Source organism: Phyllobates terribilis, unplaced genomic scaffold, assembly GCF_046119375.1.
Source record: "Phyllobates terribilis strain yellow unplaced genomic scaffold, ASM4611937v1 Scaffold_1__5_contigs__length_1240528914, whole genome shotgun sequence".
NCBI lineage: Eukaryota > Metazoa > Chordata > Amphibia > Anura > Dendrobatidae > Phyllobates > Phyllobates terribilis.
In genome coordinates this window covers 313,877,594-313,901,323 of record NW_027362761.1, presented here as the reverse complement: position 1 = coordinate 313,901,323, position 23,730 = coordinate 313,877,594, and the positions used below count along the sequence as shown (strand labels likewise).

The following is a 23,730-nucleotide window of genomic DNA, read 5'->3' as shown; positions in this document are numbered from 1 at the left end:
CACATGATCCCCTGTGATAGATCATGTGATAGTTCACGTGAAATTAATTTGGCACAATATTAATTATATATTTTTTTACATTAATTGTATGACTTAATATTGAGCACAATTAAGTATGCTGACATCCCCTATATACAGTATGAGACCCTACACACAATATGAGCTGCCACAATCCTCCTATACACAGCAGGAGGCCGCACGTAGCCATCTATACACAGCGGGAGGCCGCACAGTACCATCTATACACAGCAGGAAGCCGCAAATATTCAGTTGACTGTATTAATGATTTTCTACTGCCCATTTTTGGGATTTTGTGTAAAATTCTGTCCAATTTGCCTTTTTTTCTGTTTTGTCTTGTTCCAAAACACACAAAGGAAATAAACATGTGTATAACAAAACATGTGTAACTGACTGCAATAATTTTCTGGGAGAAATACTTCATTTTCTGGAACAAATTCAAGGGTGCCAACAGTTTCGGCCATTACTGTCTGCAGTGCCTTTTGGTCTCCAAACATGGTGTGTATTATGGCATCCAAAGAGTTTAATTTTGGACTGACCAGACTATATTCTCCCAGTATTTCACGTTCTTGTCTAAATGTTGTTAGCAAACTTTAAACATGCGTGAACATGCTTTTTGTTCAGCAAATGATTCTTGTCTGGTGAGCGTAAGTACAGACTTACTGAAATCTCCCATGCTCCCTGGGAAAGCAAGTGCCAATGCCGCTGGAACTGACCTACCACGGGAGGTATGAGTGTTTTTATGTTAGTAGTAGCCAAACATGAAAAATGACAAGGGGTTGTCCTAATGGTGGACAACTTCTTTAAATACAATTTTCAGTTAAAACATTTCCAACATACTAAACATCAAAAAGGGGAAGGGAGGAGAGCCAGGCGGAGGTGACCGAGCGGACCGGGAGGACCAGTAGGAGGCGACCGGAGGGACGAGCGCAAGAGAGCGCTGTGGCAGCGTGCAGTGCCGGCCAGCGGAGGGTGCCAGGTGGTGGTGACCAGGAGGTGATCATGAGGACCGGTAAGAGGCGACCGGAGGGACAAGCGCGCTGTGATAGCGTGCAGCGTCCCTAGAGGAGGTGAGTGAGGGGCAGGAGGCCGCGATAAGCGGCCCTACTGAACCCAAGTGTGTACTGTACTGTATTGTATTTGTATCTGTATTGTAATTGTATTGTATTCCCTAGTCCATATTTAATTGATTACCCCCCCGTCCATATTTAATTGATCACCCCCGTCCATATTTAAATTGATTCCCCTGAACACCCCCATCCATATTTAACTGATCCCTCTGACCACATTAAATTGACCCCCCGTCCTCATTTAATTGATCCCCGACCACCCCCCGTCCATATTAAAGTGATCCCCCTGACCACATTTAAATGATTGACCCCCCCAGCCCATAATTGAATGATCCCCCTTGTCCTATTTAATAGATTCCCCTTGTCCACTTTTACTCATCCCCAGTCCCTATCTATTTGCCTTATCCCCCACCATATTTAATTAACCCCTGTCCATAATTAATTGATTGATTCCCCAGACCACAATTAATTATTTCCCCAGTCCATATTTATTGATACTTATTGATCCCCAGTCCTTAGTTAATTGACCCACCGTCCATACCTATTTATTTGCTTTACCCCCCATCCTATTTAATTAAACCCCCTGTCCATAATTAATTGATTGAATCCCTAGTCCACAATTAATTATTTCCCCAGTCCATACTTATTGATCCCAGTCCATAGTTAATTGACACACCGTCCACACTTAATTAATCCACCTGACCCACTCAGCTGATCCCCCGTCCATACTTAATTGATACTTAATTGATCCCCCGTCCATACTTAACTGATCCCGCGCCGATATCTAATCGATACACTTGCACATCCCTAATTGATCCCCGTCCATACACCTATATATAAATAATTGTGTTTTGTACTTGTACATATATACTGACTGTATCCCCATATTTAGAATGACGTCCATGTTGGCCGGAGCCGTGCAGTGTACATCTTGCGCAATGTATGCATTCCCTGAGCTACCGCAAAGGGATCCATACTGCTGCGAGAGATGTGAGCATATTGTGCACTTGGAAGCCCAAATCCTGGATCTAAGTGCTCAGATAGCGGTACTGAGGAGCATCGACAACATGGAACGGAGTTTGCTGCTCACTGAGCAGACACTCAATGGGTCAACACTGGGGGTGGAGCTTAGTGGGGAAGCGCAGGCTGAACAGGCAGGGAGCTGGGTAACGGTTAGAAGGGATAGAGGGAAGAAGTATAGGAAGGCTGGTTCAGAACCGGCATTATTGGAGCACGACAGATCCTCTGACCGCCGGGGGAGTGTATGCTCCAGTAATGAGGGGGAGGGGGGAAGTGTAGGGCAGGCTAGACAGGTCCTGGTAGTGGGTGACTCTATTATTAGGGGGACAGACAGGGCAATCTGTCACAAAGACCGGGATCGCCGAACGGTGTGCTGCCTCCCTGGCGCTCGAGTCCGGCACATCGCGGATCGGGTTGACAGGTTACTGGGTGGGGCTGGCGAAGACCCAGCGGTCATGGTCCACATTGGCACCAATGACAAAGTGAGTGGTAGATGGAGGGTCCTTAAAAATGATTTCAGGGATCTAGGTAGGAAGCTTAGGGCAAGGACCTCCAAGGTAGTTTTCTCAGAAATACTACCAATCCCGCGAGCCACACAGGAGTGCCAACGGGAGGTTAGGGAGGTGAATAAGTGGCTAAAGAGTTGGTGCAAGGCAGAAGGGTTTGGGTTCATGGAGAACTGGGCCGACTTCGCTGTCGGCTACAGGCTCTACCGTAGGGACGGGCTGCACCTCAATGGGGAGGGTGCAGCGGTGCTGGGGAAGAAGATGGCTAATAGGTTGGAGGAGTTTTTAAACTAGAGACGGGGGGGGGAAACCAAGGAAATAGGTGGGATGTGAGGCAAGCAAGGGGGAAGGGGAGAAGTGAATATAATGAGGGTGGAGAGGGGGGTGGGGATAGTACAGTTAGATCGTTAGAGAAGAATAGGATGCTAAATAACCCCAAAGTTTTATCTTGCATGCTGACCAACGCAAGAAGCCTGACCAATAAGGCGGATGAGCTGCGGGCGCTTATATCGGAGGAGAGGTATGACATCGTAGGTATAACAGAGACTTGGCTAGACGATAGCTACGACTGGGCGGTAAATTTAACAGATTATAGTTTATTTAGAAGGGACCGGAAACAGGGGAAGGGCGGAGGAGTCTGCTTATATGTAAAGTCACGTCTAAAGCCCAGACTAAGGGAAGATATAGGAGAGGGAGAAGAGGGGGTCGAGTCCATGTGGGTAGAGATAGAGGGGGCAAAAAATAATAATAAAATATTACTGGGGGTCTGCTATAAGCCACCCAATATAACAGAGGAGAATGAGAAACTGCTATTAGGACAAATAGACAAAGTAGCAAAACATAATGAGGTGATTGTAATGGGGGACTTCAACTACCCGGATATTGACTGGGAAACAGAAACCTGTAGATCGCAGAAAGGAAAAAGGTTCTTGACAAATATCAAGGATAATTATCTCTCCCAACTAGTGCAGGAACCAACGAGAGAGAAGGCAGTGTTGGACTTAATATTGACTAATAGGCCTGATAGAATAACTGAGGTACAGATAGGGGGGCACCTAGGTAATAGCGATCATAATATTATCAATTTCAAAATGCCCTTCAGTAGGGTTATCAATAAGGGAACAACTAAAACATTAAACTTTAGGGGGGCGAAGTTTGATCAGCTGAAAGAAAACCTTCAACTTATAGACTGGGACAAAGTTCTTAATCAAGGAAATACGAATAGTAAATGGGAAACCTTCAAAAGAATTCTGAATACTCAGTGCGAGAGGTATATACCGTATGGGAATAAAAGGGCCAGAAATAAGAGGAAACCAATATGGTTGAATAAGAACGTAAAAGGGGCGTTAAATAGCAAAAAAGAGGCATTCAAGAGATTAAAACAGGAAAACAGCAAGGAGGCACTAATGTGTTACAAGGAAAAAACAAGAACCTGCAAAAAACAAATAAAAATAGCAAAGGAGGAAACAGAGAGACGTATTGCTAGGGAAAGTAGATCAAATCCCAAACTGTTCTTTACGTATATAAATAGTAAAAGGATTAAATCGAATAATATTGGACCGATAAAAAGTGATGAAGGCAAAATCATAGAGAAAGATGAGGATAAAGCTAATCTATTAAATAAATTTTTTTCGTCAACTTTCACAAAGGAAAAAGAACTAACAGGCGAAATGAGAAGTGACAAGCTTAATCCTCCACTAAGTATGACAAATCTAACCCAAGCTGGGGTACAGAAACGCCTCAGTAACATTAAAATAAACAAATCACCAGGACCTGATGGCATACACCCACGGGTACTAAGGGAACTAAGTAATGTGATAGACAGACCGTTATATCTTATATTTAAGGACTCTGTTGAGACTGGGTCTGTACCACTTGATTGGCGACAGGCGAATGTAGTGCCAATATTCAAAAAGGGAGCAAAAAGTAACACCGGAAACTATCGGCCGGTGAGTCTGACGTCCGTTGTGGGCAAAATTTTTGAAGGCTTTATTAATGAGGCAATCATGGAGCATCTTGACGCTAATAATCTATTAACCCCGAACCAACATGGATTCATGAGGAATCGCTCCTGCCAAACAAACCTTATTGACTTCTACGAGGAGGTTAGCTCTCGAGTAGATCAGGGGGAACCAGTGGATGTCGTGTATCTCGACTTCTCAAAAGCGTTCGATAGCGTGCCACATAATAGGTTGGTATACAAAATGAGAATGATGGGGCTGGGGGAAAATGTCTGCAAGTGGGTAGCTAACTGGCTAAGGGATAGAAGGCAGAGGGTGGTTATAAATGGAATATACTCAGATTGGGTAAGCGTCACTAGTGGGGTACCACAGGGGTCTGTACTAGGCCCAATGTTATTTAATATCTTTATTAACGACATAGTCAACGGGATAAATAGTAAAATATCAATATTTGCAGATGACACAAAGTTATGTAAAACAATTAATACAAAAGAGGACAATGCAGACCTACAGAGGGATTTGGATAAGCTGGGTAGGTGGAGCATTAAATGGCAAATGAGGTTTAACGAGGAGAAATGTAAGGTCATACATATGGGAAGGAAAAATGGAAGTCACCAGTACTCACTGAATGGGAAATCATTGGGGAATTCAGAGATGGAGAAGGACTTGGGCATCTTGATTGATAGCAAACTAAATTGGAGTGCCCAAAGTCAGGCTGCTGCTGTAAGGGCAAACAGGGTAATGGGATGTATCAGAAGAGGTATAGCTGCAAAGGATGAGAACATTGTTCTTCCACTGTACAAAGCACTGGTCAGACCACACTTGGAATACTGTGCTCAGTTATGGGCCCCAATATATAGAAAGGATATAAATGAGCTTGAAAAGGTACAAAGGAGGGCAACAAAATTAATAAAGGGAATGGAGGGACTGCAATACCCAGAGAGGTTGGCAAAACTAGGACTATTCAGCCTGGAAAAGAGAAGGTTGAGGGGGGACATAATAAATGTGTACAAATATGTTAGGGGACAGTATAGAGACCTTGCCCGGGATTTGTTCAAAAGGAGGGATATTACGGTAACAAGAGGGCACTCACTAAGACTGGAAGAGAAAAGGTTTCAGCACCAGCATAGGAAGGGGTTCTTTACGGTAAGAGCAGTGAGAATATGGAATTCACTGAGTGAGGAGACGGTAATGTCGGATTCACTACACCAGTTCAAGCGGGGACTGGATGCATTTCTAGATACCAGGCAGATTTCAGCGTATACTTAAAAATAGAATAAAATAGTAGGTTGATACAGGGATTTATTCTGACTGCTGGTTTCAGAGTCGGGAGGGAATTTTTCCTCAGGTGAAGATTGGCTAAATCATTTGGGGTTTTTGCCCTCCTCTGGATCAACTTTAGCAACTACAGAACTTACAGGTCGAACTTGATGGACGCAAGTCTTTATTCGGCTTTACTAACTATGTAACTATGTAAAAAGGCTTCTCCCCTGGGTGACTTCTCTGAAGTTTATTAAGAGTTGATTTCAATGTAAAAGATTTCCCACATTAAGAACATCAAAAAGGTTTCTCCCCTGTGTGACTTCTCTGGTGACTAAGAAAAATGTCACAAAACATTTACCACATACTGAACAGGAAAAGGGCTTCTCCCCTGAGTGAATTTTCTGGTGGCTATCAAGATGCCCTTTCTGGTTAAACATTTCCCACATTCTGAACATGAAAAAGGCTTCTCCCCTGTGTGAATTCTCTGATGTCTAATAAAACTTGTCATCTGTGCAAAACATTTCCCACATTCTGAACATGAAAAAAGCTTCTCCCCAGTGTGAGTTATATGATGTGCGATACATCAAATCTTATCTGTGTGGGTTCTCTGGTGTATAACAACATCTGATTTCTGGTTAAAACATTTCCCACATTCTGAACATGAAAAAGGCTTCTCCCCTGTGTGAATTCTCTGGTGGCTATCAAGACTCACTTTCTGGTTAAAACATTTCCCACATTTTGAACATGAAAAAGGCTTCTCCCCTGTGTGAATTCTCTGATGTCTAATAAAACTTGTCATCTGTGCAAAACATTTCCCACATTCTGGACAGGAAAAAAGCTTCTCCCCAGTGTGAGTTCTATGATGTGCGATAAGATTTGATTTATCTGTAAAAGATTTCCCACATTCTGAACAAGAAAAAGGCTTCAGCCCTGTGTGAATGATCTGGTGTCTAACAAGGTGTGATTTACCTACAAAACATTTCCCACATTCTGAACATGAAAAAGGCTTCAGCCCTGTGTGAATGATCTGGTGTCTAACAAGGAGTGATTTACCTACAAAACATTTCCCACATTCTGAACATGAAAATGGCTTCTCCCCTGTGTGAGTTCTCTGGTGCTTAACAAAACTTGATTTCTGGTTAAAACATTTCCCACATTCTGAACATGAAAATGGCTTCTCCCTTGTGTGAGTTCTCTGATGTGTAATAAGTTCTGATTTCTGGTTAAAACATTTCCCACATTCTGAACATGAAAAAGGCTTCTCTCTAGTGTGAGTTCTCTGATGTACGATAAGATTTGATTTATCTGTAAAACATTTCCCACATTCTGAACAAGAAAAAGGCTTCAGCCCTGTGTGAATGATCTGGTGTCTAACAAGGTGTGATCTACCTACAAAACATTTCCCACATTCTGAACATGAAAAAGGCTTCTCTCTAGTGTGAATTCTCTGATGTGCGATAAGATTTGATTTATCTGTAAAACATTTCCCACATTCTGAACAAGAAAAAGGCTTCAGTCCTGTGTGAGTTCTCTGATGAGTAACAAAATTTGATTTACCTACAAAACATTTCCCACATTCTGAACATGAAAATGGCTTCTCCCCTGTGTGAGTTCTCTGATGTGTAACAAGTTCTGATTTCTGGTTAAAACATTTCCCACATTCTGAACATGAAAATGGCTTCTCCCTTTTGTGAGTTTTCTGGTGTGTGATAACATTTGATTTCTGGTTAAAAAATTTCCCACATTCTGAACATGAAAAAGGCTTCTCCCCTGTATGAATTCTCTGGTGCCTAACCAAATCGGATTTCTGGTTAAAACATTTCCCACATTCTGAACATGAAAAATGCTTCTCTGCAGTGTGAGTTCTCTGATGGGCAATAAGATTTGATTCATCTGTAAAACATTTCCCACATTCTGAACAGGGAAAAGGCTTCTCGCCTGTATGAATTTTCTGATGACTAACAAGATCTGATTTCTGGTTAAAACATTTCCCACACTTGGAACAAGAAAATCTATTCTCCACTGTGTGAATTTTTTGATTTTTAAGAAAATACTTTTCAAGGGGAAAACTATTTCCATATTCTGAACATGAAAATGACTTCTTTGACTTAGGAGTAGTTCGTGTTTTAATGCCTCTTTTGTGGCTTTGATTTTCCTTAGTAGTTGGTAATGAATCAGATGACAGGACCTGGTTCAAAGGATTAGATGACAGATCTTTGCTGTGAAGGGATGATGGTATATCTGAAGTAATGGCATTCACTTCAATTGTACCCTGTGGGATCTCATGATCATCTGATTTAAAAATGGAATATGTCAGCTGTCCCTCTGATCTTCTGGTACAGAAATCTGCTAAGAAAAAAAAAATTATTATTTTTGAATAAAATATCCTTGAATTTTATATTTTTGAAAATCCGTAAAACTAGCATCCATAGAACTGTCTGTTAAAATGGAAAGTTATGTAAAAAAATTTAATTATTCACCAGGACAATGACAACTCACAGTCTAATAGAAAATCTCATAGGATGAACCAGTGGAGCGTGGTTTAAACTAGGGATTGGGGGGGAGGGTATTAATTTTATAGGTGGGGAAGATAGTGCAGAGAGTGATCTGGGCACAAATAAAGAAATTGGGGGTGGGGATAGAACATTCAATATAGTAAGAAGGAATAGAGGTACAGAGAGATACATAAAATGCATGTACACTAATGCCAGAAGCCTCACCAACAAAATGGAGGAATTAGAATTAATTTTGTTGGAAAATAATTATGACATGGTGGGGATATCTGAGACATGGCAGGACGAGAGCCATGACTGGGCAGTTAATTTACAGGGCTATAGTCTGTTCAGAAATGACCGTACAAACAAGAGAGGAGGGTGTGTGTGTTTATATTTAAAATCATTCTTAAAACCCATCTTGCGTGAGAATATACAGTGCTGGCCAAAAGTATTGGTACCCCTGCAATTCTGTCGGATAATACTCAGTTTCTTCCTGAAAATGATTGCAATCACAAATTCTTTGGTATTATTATGTTCATTTAATTTGCTTGCAAGGAAAAAACACAAAAGAGAATGAAGCAAAAATCAAATCATTGATCATTTCACACAAAACTCCAAAAAACGGCCGAACAAAAGTATTGGCACCCTCAGCCTAATACTTGGTTACACAACATTTAGCCAAAATAACTGCGAACAACCGCTTCCGGTAATCATCAATGAGTTTCTGCTGGAATTGTAGACCATTCTTCTTTGGCAAACTGCTCCAGGTCCCTGATATTTGAAGGGTGCCTTCTCCAAACTGCCATTTTGAGATCTCTCCACAGGTGTTCTATGGGATTCAGGTCTGGACTTATTGCTGGCCACCTTAGAAGTCTCAAGTGCTTTCTCTCAAACCATTTTATAGTGCTTTTGGAAGGGTGTTTTGGGTCATTGTCCTGCTGGAAGACCCATGACCTCTGAGGGAGACCCAGCTTTCTAACACTGGGCTCTACATTATGCTGCAAAATTTGTTGGTAGTCTTCAGACTTCATAATGCCATGCACACGGTCAAGCAGTCCAGTGCCAGAGGCAGCAAAGCAACCCCAAAACATCAGGGAACCTCCGCCATGTTTTACTGTAGGGACCGTGTTCTTTTCTTTGAATGCTTCTTTTTCTTTTCCTGTACACTCTATGTTGATGCTTTTTCCCAAAAAGCTCTACTTTTGTCTCATCTGACCAGAGAACATTCTTCCAAAACGTTTTAGGCTTTCTCAGGTAAGTTTTGGCAAACTCCAGCCTGGCTTTTTTATGTCTCGGGGTAAGAAGTGGGGTCTTCCTGGGTATCCTACCATACAGTCCCTTTTCATTCAGACGTCGACGGATAGTACGGGTTGACACTGTTGTACCCTCGGACTGCAGGGCAGCTTGAACTTGTTTGGATGTTAGTCGAGGTTCTTTATCCACCATCCGCACAATCTTGCGTTGAAATCTCTCGTCAATTTTTCTTTTCCGTAAACATCTAGGGAGGTTAGCCACAGTGCCATGGGCTTTAAACTTCTTGATGACACTGCGCACGGAAGACACAGGAACATTCAGTTCTTTGGAGATGGACTTGTAGCCTTGAGATTGCTCATGCTTCCTCACAATTTGGTTTCTCAAGTCCTCAGACAGTTCTTTGGTCTTCTTTCTTTTCTCCATGCTCAATGTGGTACACACAAGGACACAGGACAGAGGTTGAGTCAACTTTAATCCATGTTAACTGGCTGCAAGTGTGATTTAGTTATTGCCAACACCTGTTAGGTAAGTTACAGGTGCTGTTAATTACACAAATTAGAGAAGCATCACATGATTTTTCAAAGGGTGCCAATACTTTTGTCCACCCCCTTTTTTAGGTTTGGTGTGGAATTATATCCAATTTGGCTTTAGGACAATTCTTATTGTGTTTTTTTCATTGAAGACAAATTAAATGAAGAGAATAATACCAAAGAATTTGTGATTGCAATCATTTTTAGGAAGAAACGGAGTATTATCTGACAGAATTGCAGGGGTGCCAATACTTTTGGCCAGCACTGTATGTGAATCTACTGAAAATGTAGAGTCCCTGTGGGTGGAGATAAGGGGAGAGGGAAAAAATAATAAATCATTGATAAGGGTTTGTTATAAGTCTCCAAAAATAATGGAAGCAGCGGAGAATATCCTCATAAAGCAAATAGATGAAGCAGCGACTCAAGCAGAAGTCATTATTATGGGGGACTTTAACTACCCTGAAATACATTGGGGAACAGAAACCTGTAGTTCAAGCAAAGGTAATGTTTTTGACAAAGGTTATAGTTTTTGACAACTATGAGAGACAATTACCTTTCACAACTGGTTCAGGACCCAACAAGAAGGGGGGCACTGCTAGACCTAATATTAACCAACAGGCCAGACCGCATATCAAATATACGAGCTGGGGGTCACTTGGGTAATAGTGATCACAAAATAATAAGTTTTCATGTATGCTTTATTAAGATGTGTAGTAGAGGGGTTACGAGGACACTAAACTTCAGGAAGGCAAATTTCCAACGGGTGAGAGATGATCTTAGTGCAATAAACTGGGACGATATCCTGAGACATAAAACTACACAAAGCAAATGGGAGACATTTATTAGCATCCTGAATAGGACCTGTGCACAATATATATGGTATGGGAATAAACATGCTAGAAATAGGAAACCACTATGGCTAAATAGAGCTGTAAGGGGCGAAATAGAGCTGTAAGGGGCGCAATAAGTGACAAAAAGAAAGCATTTAGAGAACTAAAGCAAGTAGGTAGTGATGAGGCATTAAATAAATACAGAAAATTAAATAAATTCTGTAAAAACCAAATCAAGGAAACAAAGACTGAGACAGAGAGACTCATTGCCAGAGCAAATAAAAATAATCCCAAAATATTCTTTAACTACAAACCTTATTTTTCGGATTATAAGACGCACTTTTTTCCTCCAAAATTTTGGAGGAAAATGGGGGGTGCGTCTTATGGTCCGAATGTTGGGGGGGTGTGTGTGTGTGTGTGTATATATATATATATATATATATATATATATATATATATATATATATATATATATGTAGGGTGTGGGGGGAGCGGTAGCGGTGGAGGAGCGGGGCACAGGAGGCACCAGCCGCCAGCTGCAGCCTACACTGTCACCGCTGCTAAAGAAAATGAATATTCACTGCTCCCCACGCTCATGGGGCATGGGGAGACTGAATATTCATATTCCTTAATAGCAGCACACAGTGTAGCCGAGCTGCGGCTCCTGCCGGAATTGCCTGAGCCCGCTGTTAAAGGGCATGAATATTCAACCTCTCTCCACGCCCATGGGCGTTGGGAGGGGTGAATATTCATGCCCTTTAATGAGCGGGCACACGAGATAGCCCGGCAGCAGCAGGAGCCGCAGCGCGACTACACTGTGTGCCGGCTATGAAGGAGCATGAAGTCACAGCTCCCCACGCACACAGTCCCGGCGTGGGGAGCAGTGACTTCCGGCAGCTGATCTCTCCTTGTAAGCCGTGCATGGTAGTGACGCCATGCGCGGCTTACATGGAGAGATCAGTGTGGGCAGACCGGACGAAGCGCTGGAGGAGAGAGAAGAAAGGTGAGTAGGAGTGTTTATTTTTTTTTTTTATGTGCAGCATGATGGGGATTAGGGGGACCATGCATACTAGGATAAGGATGAGGGGGCCATACATACCAAGGTAAGGATGAGGGGGCCATACATACCAGGGTAAAGATGAGGAGGCCATACATAACAGGATAAAGATGAAGGGGCTATACAGAACAAGATAAAGATGAGGGGGCCATACATACCAGGATAACGCTGAGGGGGGCATACATAACAGGATAAAGATGAGGGGGCCATACATACCAGGATAACGCTGAGGGGGGCATACATAACAGGATAAAGATGAGGGGGGCATACATAACAGGATAAAGATGAGGGGGCCATGCATACCAGGATAACGCTGAGGGGGGCATACATAACAGGATAAAGATGATGGGGCCATACATACCAGGATTAAGATGAGGGGCCATACATACCAGGATAAGGATGAGGGGTGCCATGCATACCAGGATAGGGATTAGGGGTGCCATGCATACCAGGATAGGGATTAGGGGTGCCATGCATACCAGGATATGGATGAGGGGTTCCATGCATACCAGGACAGGGATGAGGGGTGCCATGCATACTAGGACAGGGATGAGGGGTGCCATGCATATCAGGATAGGGATGAGGGGTGCCATGCATACCAAGATGGGGATTGCTGTGCCATGAATACCAGGATAGGGATTAGGGGTGCCATGCATACCAGGATAGGGATTAGGGGTGCCATGCATACCAGGATAGGGATGAGGGGTGCCATGCATACCAGGATGGGGATTGCAGTGCCATGCATACCAGGATGGGGATTGGGGTGCCATGCATACCAGGATGGGGATTGGGGTGCCATGCATACCAGGACAGGGATGAGGGGTGCCATGCATACCAGGACAGGGATGAGGGGTGCCATGCATACCAGGACAGGGATGAGGGGTGCCATGCATACCAGGATAAAGATGAAGGGTGCCATGCATACCAGGATGGAGGGGTTCCATGCATACCAGGATGGAGGGATGCCAGGCATACCAGGATGGAGGGATGCCAGGCATACCAGGATGGGGATGGGGACCACGTATAAAAGGAAGAGGGGGCATATATACCAGGATGGGGGATATTGTCAGAATTGGGGGACATTACCCCTATACCAGTGTCAGCAGAAGGCCCCCTCCCCCTTAAAAGTACATCATGAACACATTTTTTGCTTAAATTTCTTTTTTTTTTAATTTTCCTCCTCTAAAACCTAGGTGCGTCTTATGGTCCAGTGCGTCTTATAGTCCGAAAAATATGATAAATAGTAAAAAAACTAAAAAATGATAATGTTGGTCCCCTTAAAAATAGTCTGGGTGAAATGGTGGATGAGGATGAGGAAAAAGACAATATGCTAAATGATTTTTTTCAACAGTATTGAAAATCGCATGACAGAAAACATGATCAGTGATGACAAAAATTCTCCATTAAATGTCACTTGCTTAACCCAGCAGGAAGTACGGCGGCGTCTAAAAATCATTAAAGTTGACAAGTCCCCTGGCCCGGATGGGATACACCTGCGAGAACTGCAGTAAAGTCACAGATAGACTATTATTTTAAATCTTTAAAGATTCCATAATAACAGGGTCTGTACCACAGGACTGGCGTATAGCAAATGTGGTGCCAATATTCAAAAAGGGGACAAAAGCCGAACTTGGAAATTATAGGCCAGTAAGCTTAACCTCTACTGTGGGTAAAATCCTGGAGGGTTTCCTAAGAGATGCTATACTAGAGTATCTGAAGAAGAATAACCTCATGACCCAATATCAACATGGGTTTACGAGGGACCATTCTGTCAAACTAATCTGATCAGCTTTTATGAGGAGGCAAGTTCCGGACTGGACCAAGGAAATGCAGTGGATGTTGTGTATATGGACTTTTCAAAAGCTTTTGATACGGTTCCACACAAAAGGTTGATACATAAAATGAAAACAATGGGAATAGGGGAAAATATATGTATGTGGGTTAAGAATTGGCTCAGTGATAGGAAACAAAGGGTGGTTATTAATGGAAAACACTCAGACTGGGTCTCAGTTAACAGTGGGGTACCACAGGGGTCAGTACTGGGCCCGCTTCTTTTTAACATATTTATTAATGACCTTGTAGGGGGCATACAGAGTAATATTTCTATATTTGCAGATGACACTAAACTCTGCAGGGTAATCAATACAGAGGAGGACAATTTTATATTACAGGAGGATCTATGTAAACTAGAAGCTTGGGCTGATAAATGGCAAATGAGCTTTAATGGGGATAAATGTAAGGTAATGCACTTGGGCAGAGGAAATAAAATGTATAATAATATGCTTAATTGTAAAACACTGGGCAAAACTGTCACTGAAAAAGACCTGGGTGTATTGGTGGATGACAAGGTCACGTTTAGAGGCCAGTGTCAGGCAACTGCCTGCAAAGGCAAATAAAATAATGGGATGCATTAAAAGAGGCATAGATGCTCATGAGGAGAACATAATTTTACCTCTATACAAGTCACTAGTGCGACCACACTTAGAATACTGTGTACAGTTCTGGTCTCCGGTGTATAAGAAAGACATAGCTGAACTAGAGCGGGTGCAGAGAAGAGCGACCAAGGTTATTAGAGGACTGGGGGGTCTGCAATACCAAGACAGGTTATTACACTTGGGGTTATTTACTGTGGAAAAACGAAGGCTTAGGGGTGATCTTATTACTATGTACAAGTGTATAAGGGGACAGTACAAAGACCTTTCTACTGATCTTTTTACTCTGAGGCCTGAGACGGGGACAAGGGGGCATCTTTTAAGTCTGGAGGAAAGAAGGTTTAATCATAATCACAGACGGGGATTCTTTACTGTAAGAGCAGTGAGACTATGGAGCTCTCTGCCGCATGATGTTGTAATGAGTGATTCACTACTAAAATTTAAGAAGGGCATGGATGCCTTTCTTGAAAAGTATAATGTTACAGGTTATATATACTAGATTCCTTGATAGGGCGTTGATCCAGGAAACTAGCCTAATTGCCGTATGGAGTCGGGAAGGAATTTTTTTTCCCCAATGTGGAGCTTAGTGTTTGCCACATGGTTTTTTTTTTTGCTTTCCTCTGGATCAACATGTTAGGCTATGGGTTGAACTAGATGGACTTAGTCTTCCTTCAAGCTAAAAAACTATGTTACTATGTTACTATGTTATGTTACTATGTTCAACTGTTTGTTCATTCTGTCTGCCAAATATCGAATAAAAAGCCACTAATGTTATATAGTAAAAAATAATACCAATAAAAACTTCTACTCATCTCACAAAAAATAAGCCCCCACTCAGGTCCATCACCTGTCAATGGAAAAATAGAGGATTCCACATTATTAGGGGCTCTAAGGCTCTTGATAGGTGTGACGAAACAGCTTCTTATCTTAATCAGCCAGACGACTAGATTTGTTAAGCCAAGAGAAATACACTATAGTGTTTGTGTTGACTTGTGAATTTATGTGTATTTCTTTGGCTGGTCAAGAAGGACAGTGACTCAGTGTTTGGGAACAATGATGTTTGTTACTATTCTAATTGCATATTCTATTAAGCCAGCTAGTTTAGTTACAAGAGCAGGGGGATTAGCTCAAACAATGAGACCTGAGCGCTGCTCCTCCGCCCGACCTGTGACTGATGGCCTTAACCGCATACGTAAATATTAAAAGGGTTTTTCTATCCTGCTGGAAAGGGAATCAAGGAGAATCAGAGAGAGATTCTTCAGAACATTAGCTTGGTAGCATGGCTTTAACCAGAGAGACACAGATTTGGATTCTACATGATTCCGGCCAAAGAGTACACGGCCCTGACTGGAAGGATAAGGATCTGCTCCATTGACCATCAGAGAACCCCTGGATACATTTGGGGAGACCAGGATGGGACGATGAAGTCACCTGGCCCCATGGATATGTTGTTTGGGGTTGCCGGGCGAGACCCTCCGGTTGCCTGGAACCCATGAAGACATTCGAAGAAGACAGATTGGGACCAGACGGTCATCTGGCTCCATGGAAACTCTCGTAAGTACCCAGCTTGGGACCCTCGGGTCTCCTGGCCTTGTACCTCGATGGACTGTCGGCTTCCTAAGCTTGCCGCTATCTCCTCTCTGTGGGGGCCCGCCAAAAGCGGGGAGGTAGTTAGCCATGGAAGTCCCAAAGTCGCAGCTGTTCTATTCCGAAGCGGGCTAGGGAATTGTGAGACTGTGTAATTTTGCACCATCTTGGGTATTTGCTGGGACTGTGCTATGTGTTTATTGTCCATTTGGTGGTTCAATAAAATATTGCCACACTGTTTTACCCTCACCCTGTGTTGTCTGAGTAGTGTTACGCCCACGGAAGACCGTGGGTCTTCACAATAGGCAACATGGTTTCCATAAACCAGTCCAGCAATATAAGCTCTCCCAAAGTCAAGTCTCCCCCTCGCTTCTGAGCCTTGCAGCGTGCCCAAACCACATTTAGCATCCATGTATTTGACATTACTATAGTGAGAAGAACCTACTTAATTTATGGCATGTGTCTCCTGGAGCACAATTGGGGCACTATGTGTTGGGCGTTAAAATGGCAAATGTGCTGATCACACCACAATCAAACCATCATACAGAATGAACCAGGAAAAAATAAACACATAATAATGCTTGGGGGGAGAGCTCCAACAATAAACCTGAGTTGCACTCATTTATGGTGGACCAATGGATCTACTATGAGTTCTGACCAGAAGACTAGAGAACGTATTAACATTCCACATCTGAGGAGAGATTTTGCAGTAATCTGAATTCCTTCGGATTGAAAACATAATGGAATTCATGAAGTGGAGTGAATCCATGAAACTAAGGCTCGAGCCATGCCAACACATCTCCTGCAGATGTGAATAAATCTATATTACAGCCATCAACCACCCACAGCTTAGAGATGTATCATGGCACAGGTAAAATGTTTTTTGCATAGTTTATCGTGATCCTGTTTGAAGTTAGTTGGTTTTAAAAGAATATGAAAAGTCGGGATAAAGGGAAACTCTGTTGTTTATCTGCAGACATTAACACTTGGCCCTCACTGCACATTTAATGTTGTCGATCATAAAAGTGAAGTTTGGTCAGAAAGACTGGACCAGGTCTTGTAGGGACCATATGAGCATATTCAGCAGCACAAAAAGGAGAGACGGTAGATATCGGGGATCCAGGAAGCCAACGGCATCATTACCCTCCGCTTTCTCTTAAGAGGTCCATCACAATATTTTTCTTCAAGTGATTTTCTAACTTGTCAGCACATTCTACGTACGCTGTCATTGGGCTTTGTGGTTTACACATCTGGGCACGTAAGGGTCAGCATATTCTAATTTCAGTTGGTAGGTGGATCTCCCTGATTGTAAGTTCTATGGAAAAGGGCTATCAATGCCCAAAGTCATTTGAACAGTTTTGGGTGGAAGAATATGTTGTGATCTAGAGGCAAAATGGTGATCACAAAATTGAGATAAGGCCGGGCTACACTACTGACCGATAAAACAGCCACAGCCAGTGACCGAGAAGAATCTGTGACTTATCTGTATTTAGTAGTTACTACTCACCTGGGCGGTTATCTGTAGTATTCTCCTCTTTACACCACTCATCACCCCTCACATATGTCTCTGTAGTATTAATATGGGTCAGATCTTCACCCTGAAACAAATATTGTAAAAATCACAGATCCTGCCATCTCCATTGTTCTCATTACACAAGTATAAAACATATAAGGGTATGTGCAGATTATCCAGAGCCGGCTGCAGCCCCGAGGCTGTGGAGAAACCGCCTCCGGCTTCTGCTCATTATGCAAATGAGCACCGGCTTTTTTTTTTTTCACCCGCAGATTTTCCCCGTAAGAAATTAGGTCTATGGGGAAAGCCCGCATGCGGACCCACCGGAGAAATTGACATGCTGCGGTCTGAAAAGACGCGCCGCATGTCAATTTCCGCTGGTGTGCCGCAGACGCATAGTGGACATAGGATTTGTATAAATCCCATCCACTATGCTGTAACATCTGGCCACTGCGGATTGCACGCAGCGCACCTGCGCTGCGTCCAATCCGCAGTGAACACTGATCGTGTGCACATACCCTAATACTGGTGGATAAAACAAGACTGAGCACATGACCGTCACAGCCATCTACACATCATAGGGGAGATCTCATGACACCTTCTCTCCATCTACCTGATGATCCTGAGAAACATTTGGATCCTCTTGTTTACAGTCCTGTGGAAGAAGAGGACAGGGACATCTCTCTGGTGTTGTCCTCTTACTGGATTGATCTGGAGGAAACACATACAGAGACTGAATTCATTCTTTACATACAGACAATTATAGGGCGTGTGTATTTAGTCCTCTCTATTACCTGGTGATGTGAGGGGCTGGGGAACATCCATCATGACGACCTTGTACAGATCTTTGTGTCCTTCTAAAAACTCCCACTCCTCCATGGAGAAATAGACAGCGACATCCTGACACTTTATAGGAACCTGACACATACAATGATACCGTCATCCCCCTGATCCCTTCATAGCATTACTGTATAATGTCCCAGCAGTGTTACCTCTCCAGTCAGCAGCTCAATCATCTTGAAGGTGAGTTCTAAAATCTTCTGGTCATTGATGTCCTCATGTACCAGGGGTTGAGGTGGAGGCCCCATGATTGGGCTCAGGGATCTTTGCCATTCCTCAGAAATGGGGTCCTGACAGCGAGCATTTGAGGTATTCTTCACTACTGTGTAATCCTGGTTATGGAGAGACACATTAATAAATCTCACTACAGACATTTCCAGAGTTATCACCTCTCCAGTTCTGTCCATCTGTTATTCCCATAGATAAGAATGATGTAATGTGACATCAAAATCTCTCACCTCTCCAGTAAGATGGAAGAGGATCTCTAGGGTGAGATTTAATATTTTCTCTGCCGTCTTCTCTCTGTCCATACCCATCTTTGATGGGTAAATCATGAAAATTGTCTTACATAGAAGTTCTTCACCGAGAGGATCCGAAATTGTAGAGACCTGATTGAGAAGAAGATGAGTCGATGTAACATCCAGCAGAGGCAGGAGTCTGGAAATGGCTGCGGGCCCCATGCTTGTAGTAGGAGGTGTTTGGTGGTGTGGGGGCTCTGCCGACATTTTGTGAAATTCGGAGCCCTGCACCTTCCATACTTTCTGATGCGGTGGGCCCCAGGAAAATGGCCACTGGAGGGGGTGCATGCGAATTGAGACCTTGGGAGTTGAGATCTCAATTTGAGCATGTGCTGCTTCCGGCGGTCATTTTACCAGAATCCATCGCATAGAAGAGTATGGAAGGTGTGGGGCTCTGGCTTTTACAAAATGTCGGCGGGGTCCCTGCACCACGGAACACCTCCTACTACAAGCATAAGGCCTGCAGCCATCTCCCGACTCCTGCTTCTGTCAAAAGGCAGAAGCTTCTGGCAGCAGTGACCTTGGAACCCTGTTCCATCAATGCTGGTAAGCTTCACTACACTTCGGATTATAAGACGCACCCCCATAAAGTGTCTTACAATCCGAAAAATACGGTACAGAAAAAGGCCTTTTTCTCTCAAATATTTTTCACACAATTGTCTAAATCTGTGTTAGTGAGCACTTTTCCTCTGCCAAGATCATCCATCCACCTCACAGGTGTGTCTTATCCAGATGCTGATTAAACACAGGATTATTGCATAGATGTGCCTTAGGGTGGCCACACAAAAGGCCACTCTAAACTTTTAAGTTTTACAGTACTGGGAGGGTTCAGGAGGGGAAAGGCATTTCTAAAACCTTTTTTTATTTGCACACCGAGGAGAGAAATGATTTGATACCAAAGTCTCCAAGTACAGTGTTTCATGGGGTTATTCCTGCCGTTAGACTTCCCTATATTACAAGAAAAACACCAGAAAAAAAGGAGATATTAAAATGTTTCAAAAGAAAACTGGCACCAACAATCCTTGTTTTGGCATGTCAGGGGCTCTTCAAATGAATTATGGCGTCTGCAAACTATTCCAGCCCAAATAGAGTACCTTTCCTTCCGAGCCGTGCGCCCAAACAGTAGTTTTCCCCCACATATGGGATATCGGTGCACTCAGGAGAAGTTGTACAACAAATATTGGTCTCCACTTTCTCCTGTAGCCCTTGTGAAAATAAAAACATTGGTGCTGAAGTGACATTTTTGTGGGAAAAAGTAAAATTTCCATTTTTTCTTTCCATATTGCTTTAATTCCTGTGAAGCATCTGAAGGGTTAATAAACTTATTGACTGTGGCTTTCAGCACTTTGAGGGGGGCAGGTTTTAGAATGGTGTCCATTTGGGGTATTTTCTGTCAGATTGGCCTCTCCTAAATAAATAATGGCATTTTGTGAGAACTTCTTTGAGCTTCTGTCCTTTCATCCTGCAGTTGTCTGAATGGATCTAATGTGGACGGGAACCAGCTAAGCTGCATTCTGCCCACAGCTGTTACATCACTGTTCACACCACACAGAGACCCCAAAAGAGTCTCAGTGTTGAAGGGGTTAATGTCCCCTGCGCCCAGTAATGGGGAATCTCCACATACCTCCACCTGCAGAGCCACACACCACATATATATATGGCTGTTCTGTGCGTACAGGACCTGTGATGAGGTCACAGGAGGGGAGGAGTCAGGGGTCATATGATCAGGGGCATCAGTGTATGTAGGACTCTGCTGTGCTGGTTGTCATGGTGCTGGATGAGAGGAAGGTTATGTGTGGGGTCAGGAGGGGTTTACAGTGTGAATGTAGCAGAGCCGTGTGTGTACGAGGTGTACAGAGCGGAGCCGTGTGTGTACGAGGTGTACGGAGCAGAGCCGTGTGTGTACGAGGCGTACGGAGCAGAGCCGCGTGTGTACGAGGCGTACGGAGCAGAGCCGCGTGTGTACAGGGCGTACGGAGCAGAACCGTGTGTGTACAAGGCGTACGGAGCAGAGCCGCGTGTGTACGAGGCGTACGGAGCAGAGCCGCGTGTGTACGAGGCGTACGGAGCAGAGCCGCGTGTGTACGAGGCGTACGGAGCAGAGCCGCGTGTGTACGAGGCGTACGGAGCAGAGCCGCGAGGAGCCGTGTGTGTATGAAGTGTTCGGACCGGAGCTGTGTGTGTCTACAGAGCGGAGCTGTGTGTGTCTGTACAGGTGCATCTCACTAAATTAGAATATCATCAAAAATTTTATTTATTTCAGTTCTTCAATACAAAAAGTGAAACTCACATATTATATAGAGTTATTACAGAGTGATCTATGTCAAGTGTTTATTTCTGTTAATGTTGATCATTATGGCTTACAGCCAATGAAAACACAAAAGTCATTATCTCAGTAAATTAGAATACTTTATAACAACAGCTTGAAAAATGATTTTAAAATCCGAAATGTTGTCCTACTGGAATGTATGTTCAGTAAATGCACTCAATACTTTGTCAGGGCTCCTTTTGCATCAATTACTGCATCAATGCGGCGTGGCATGGAGGCGATCAGCCTGTGGCACTGCTGAGGTGTTATGGAAGCCCAGGTTGCTTTGATAGCAGCCTTCAGCTCGTCTGCATTGTTGGTTCTGGGGTCTTTCATGTATGGGGTATTGTCTTCCTCTTGACAAGGTCAGGCGAGTTTGCTGGCCAATCAAGCAGTGATACTGTTGTTTTTAAACCAGGTATTGGTACTTTTGTCAGTGTGGACAGGTGCCAAGTCCTGCTGCAGAATGAAATTTCCATCTCCAAAAAGCTTGTCGGCAGAGGGAAGCATGAAGTGCTCTAAAATTTCCTGGTAGATGGCTGCGCTGACTTTGGTCTTGGTTAAAAACAGTGGACCTACACCAGCAGATGACATGGCTCCCCAAATCACTGATTGTGGAAACTTCACACTAGACCTCAAGCAGCTTGGATTGTGTGCCTCTCCACTCTTCCTCCAGACTCTGGGACCTTGATTTCCAAATGAAATGCCAGATTTACTTTCATCTGAACACAACATCTTGGACCACTGAGCAACATCAGTCCAGGTCTTTTTCTCCTTGGCCCAGGTAAGACGCTTCTGGTGTTGTCTATTGGTCATGAGTCACTTGACACAAGGAATGTGACACTTGTAGCCCATGTCCTGGATATGTCTGTGTGTGGTGGTTCTTGAAGCAGTGACTCCAGCAGCAGTCCACTCCTTGTGAATCTCCCCCAAAATTTTTGAATGGCCTTTTATTAACAATTCTTTCAAGGCTGCAGTTATTCCGGTTGCTTGTGCACCTTTTTCTACCACACTTTTTCCTTACTCTCCACTTTCCATTAATATGCTTGGATACAGCCAGCTGTGAACAGCCAGCTTCTTTAGCAATGAGCTTTTGTGGCTTACCCTCCTTGTGGAGTGTGTCAATGACTGCCTTCTGGGCATCTGTCAAGTCAGCAGTCTTCCCGATGATTGTGGAGCCTACTGAAACAGACTAAGGGACCTTTTTAAATGCTTAGGAAGCCTTTGCAGGTGTTTTTTGTTAATTATTCTAATTTACTGAGATAATGACTTGTGTTTTAATTGGCTGTAAGCCATAATCATCAACATTAACAGAAATAAACACTTGAAATAGATCACTCTGTAATGACTCTATATAATATGAGGGTTCGTCTGACTTCATCTTATGTTATCAATATCTGTGCGAGAAACAAGAAATGTCCGATCGTAGTTTTACCGAGTGTCCAGTGTCAGTTCTTCTACACTCTGATAAAGAGACGCGGTGTCTCTTACCGAACCTGGGGATTATACAGCTGTACACAGCATACACAGGCAGCTCCATACACACACGGCTCTGCTCTGTCCACCCCTGCGGCTCCACTCCGCACACACACAACTCTGCTCCATACACCTCGTACACACTCAGCTCCACTCCGCACATACACGGCTCTGCTCCATTCACACATGGTTCTGTATCTACATGGCTCTGTTCCGCACACACACTTTCCCCTTCATACACACACGGTTCCACTTCGTGCATGTAACACAGGTGCCGGAATGCAACGCACAGAGACCATGAGGCAGAAGAGGTCAGAGACTGACATAACCACTTTATAGCTATAACAATTATTTTAAAGGGGTTTGTAACAATGGTATCAACAACAACAACTTGGAATAACAATAAGAAATGTTTTCGTTTTAAGTAAATGTGATGCACCCAGTCGTGGGAATCACCACGTAAGTTCTCTTTCTATCTACAAGTGCTTCTCAGTAAATTAGAATATTATCAAAAAGTTAATTTATTTCAGTTTTTCAATACAAAAATTTAAACTCTGTCTGAGATGATCTAGTGAATCCTGCTTTGAGCAGGGGGTTGGACCAGATGACCCAGGAGGTCCCTTCCAACTCTACCATTCTATGATTCTATGATTCCTACAAAACATAATAAGAAAGTTATTACTACAGGACTGTATGAGAAAGGGATTTATTCTACAAGAAACCCTGGAGCCACAAATGAGAGAATCCGGACCCCGTGGCTGGATACTCCGGTGTCTCGCCAGGTGTGGAAAAGACTTTGTGCTGCACAAAGGGAAGAGGGAAAGGGAACCCAGACACTAGGGAAAGAGGGAAGTGGAGACCTCCTAGTCTGGTCTACAGTCACCCTATCTCAACTACCGTCCCTATGTTTTCTCTGCACCAATCGCCGCACACGTGTCTCGCCCTGTCTTCCCCTGGCGTATGGCTAAGGCTAGGGAAGGGAGGAGATGAGCACTAATCAGTCTCTACTAAACTCTATAGACAACAAGGGTAGACAAACAGGGAGGAAATTG

General features: G+C 43.5%; 1 protein-coding gene across 2 annotated transcripts; it reads right to left on the bottom strand.

The window, feature by feature from the left end:
• Positions 1-6,282: 6,282 nt before the first annotated feature.
• Positions 6,283-20,860, bottom strand: LOC141259234 (uncharacterized). Of its 2 annotated transcripts, none has more exons than XM_073674856.1 (7): positions 20,519-20,860; positions 18,835-18,984; positions 18,529-18,708; positions 18,331-18,454; positions 18,150-18,247; positions 17,531-17,621; positions 6,283-8,187 (listed from the first exon to the last, which is right to left on the bottom strand). In XM_073674856.1, the coding sequence occupies exons 1-7, from the start codon at positions 20,612-20,614 to the stop codon at positions 6,422-6,424; spliced, it is 2,505 nt and encodes an 834-aa protein (XP_073530957.1). In that variant the 5' UTR covers positions 20,615-20,860; the 3' UTR covers positions 6,283-6,421. The 2 variants fall into 2 exon arrangements, with proteins under 2 accessions (XP_073530957.1, XP_073530966.1); XM_073674865.1 differs by having other exon boundaries at positions 6,283-8,184; positions 20,519-20,859.
• Between the last annotated feature and the right edge of the window lie 2,870 nt (positions 20,861-23,730).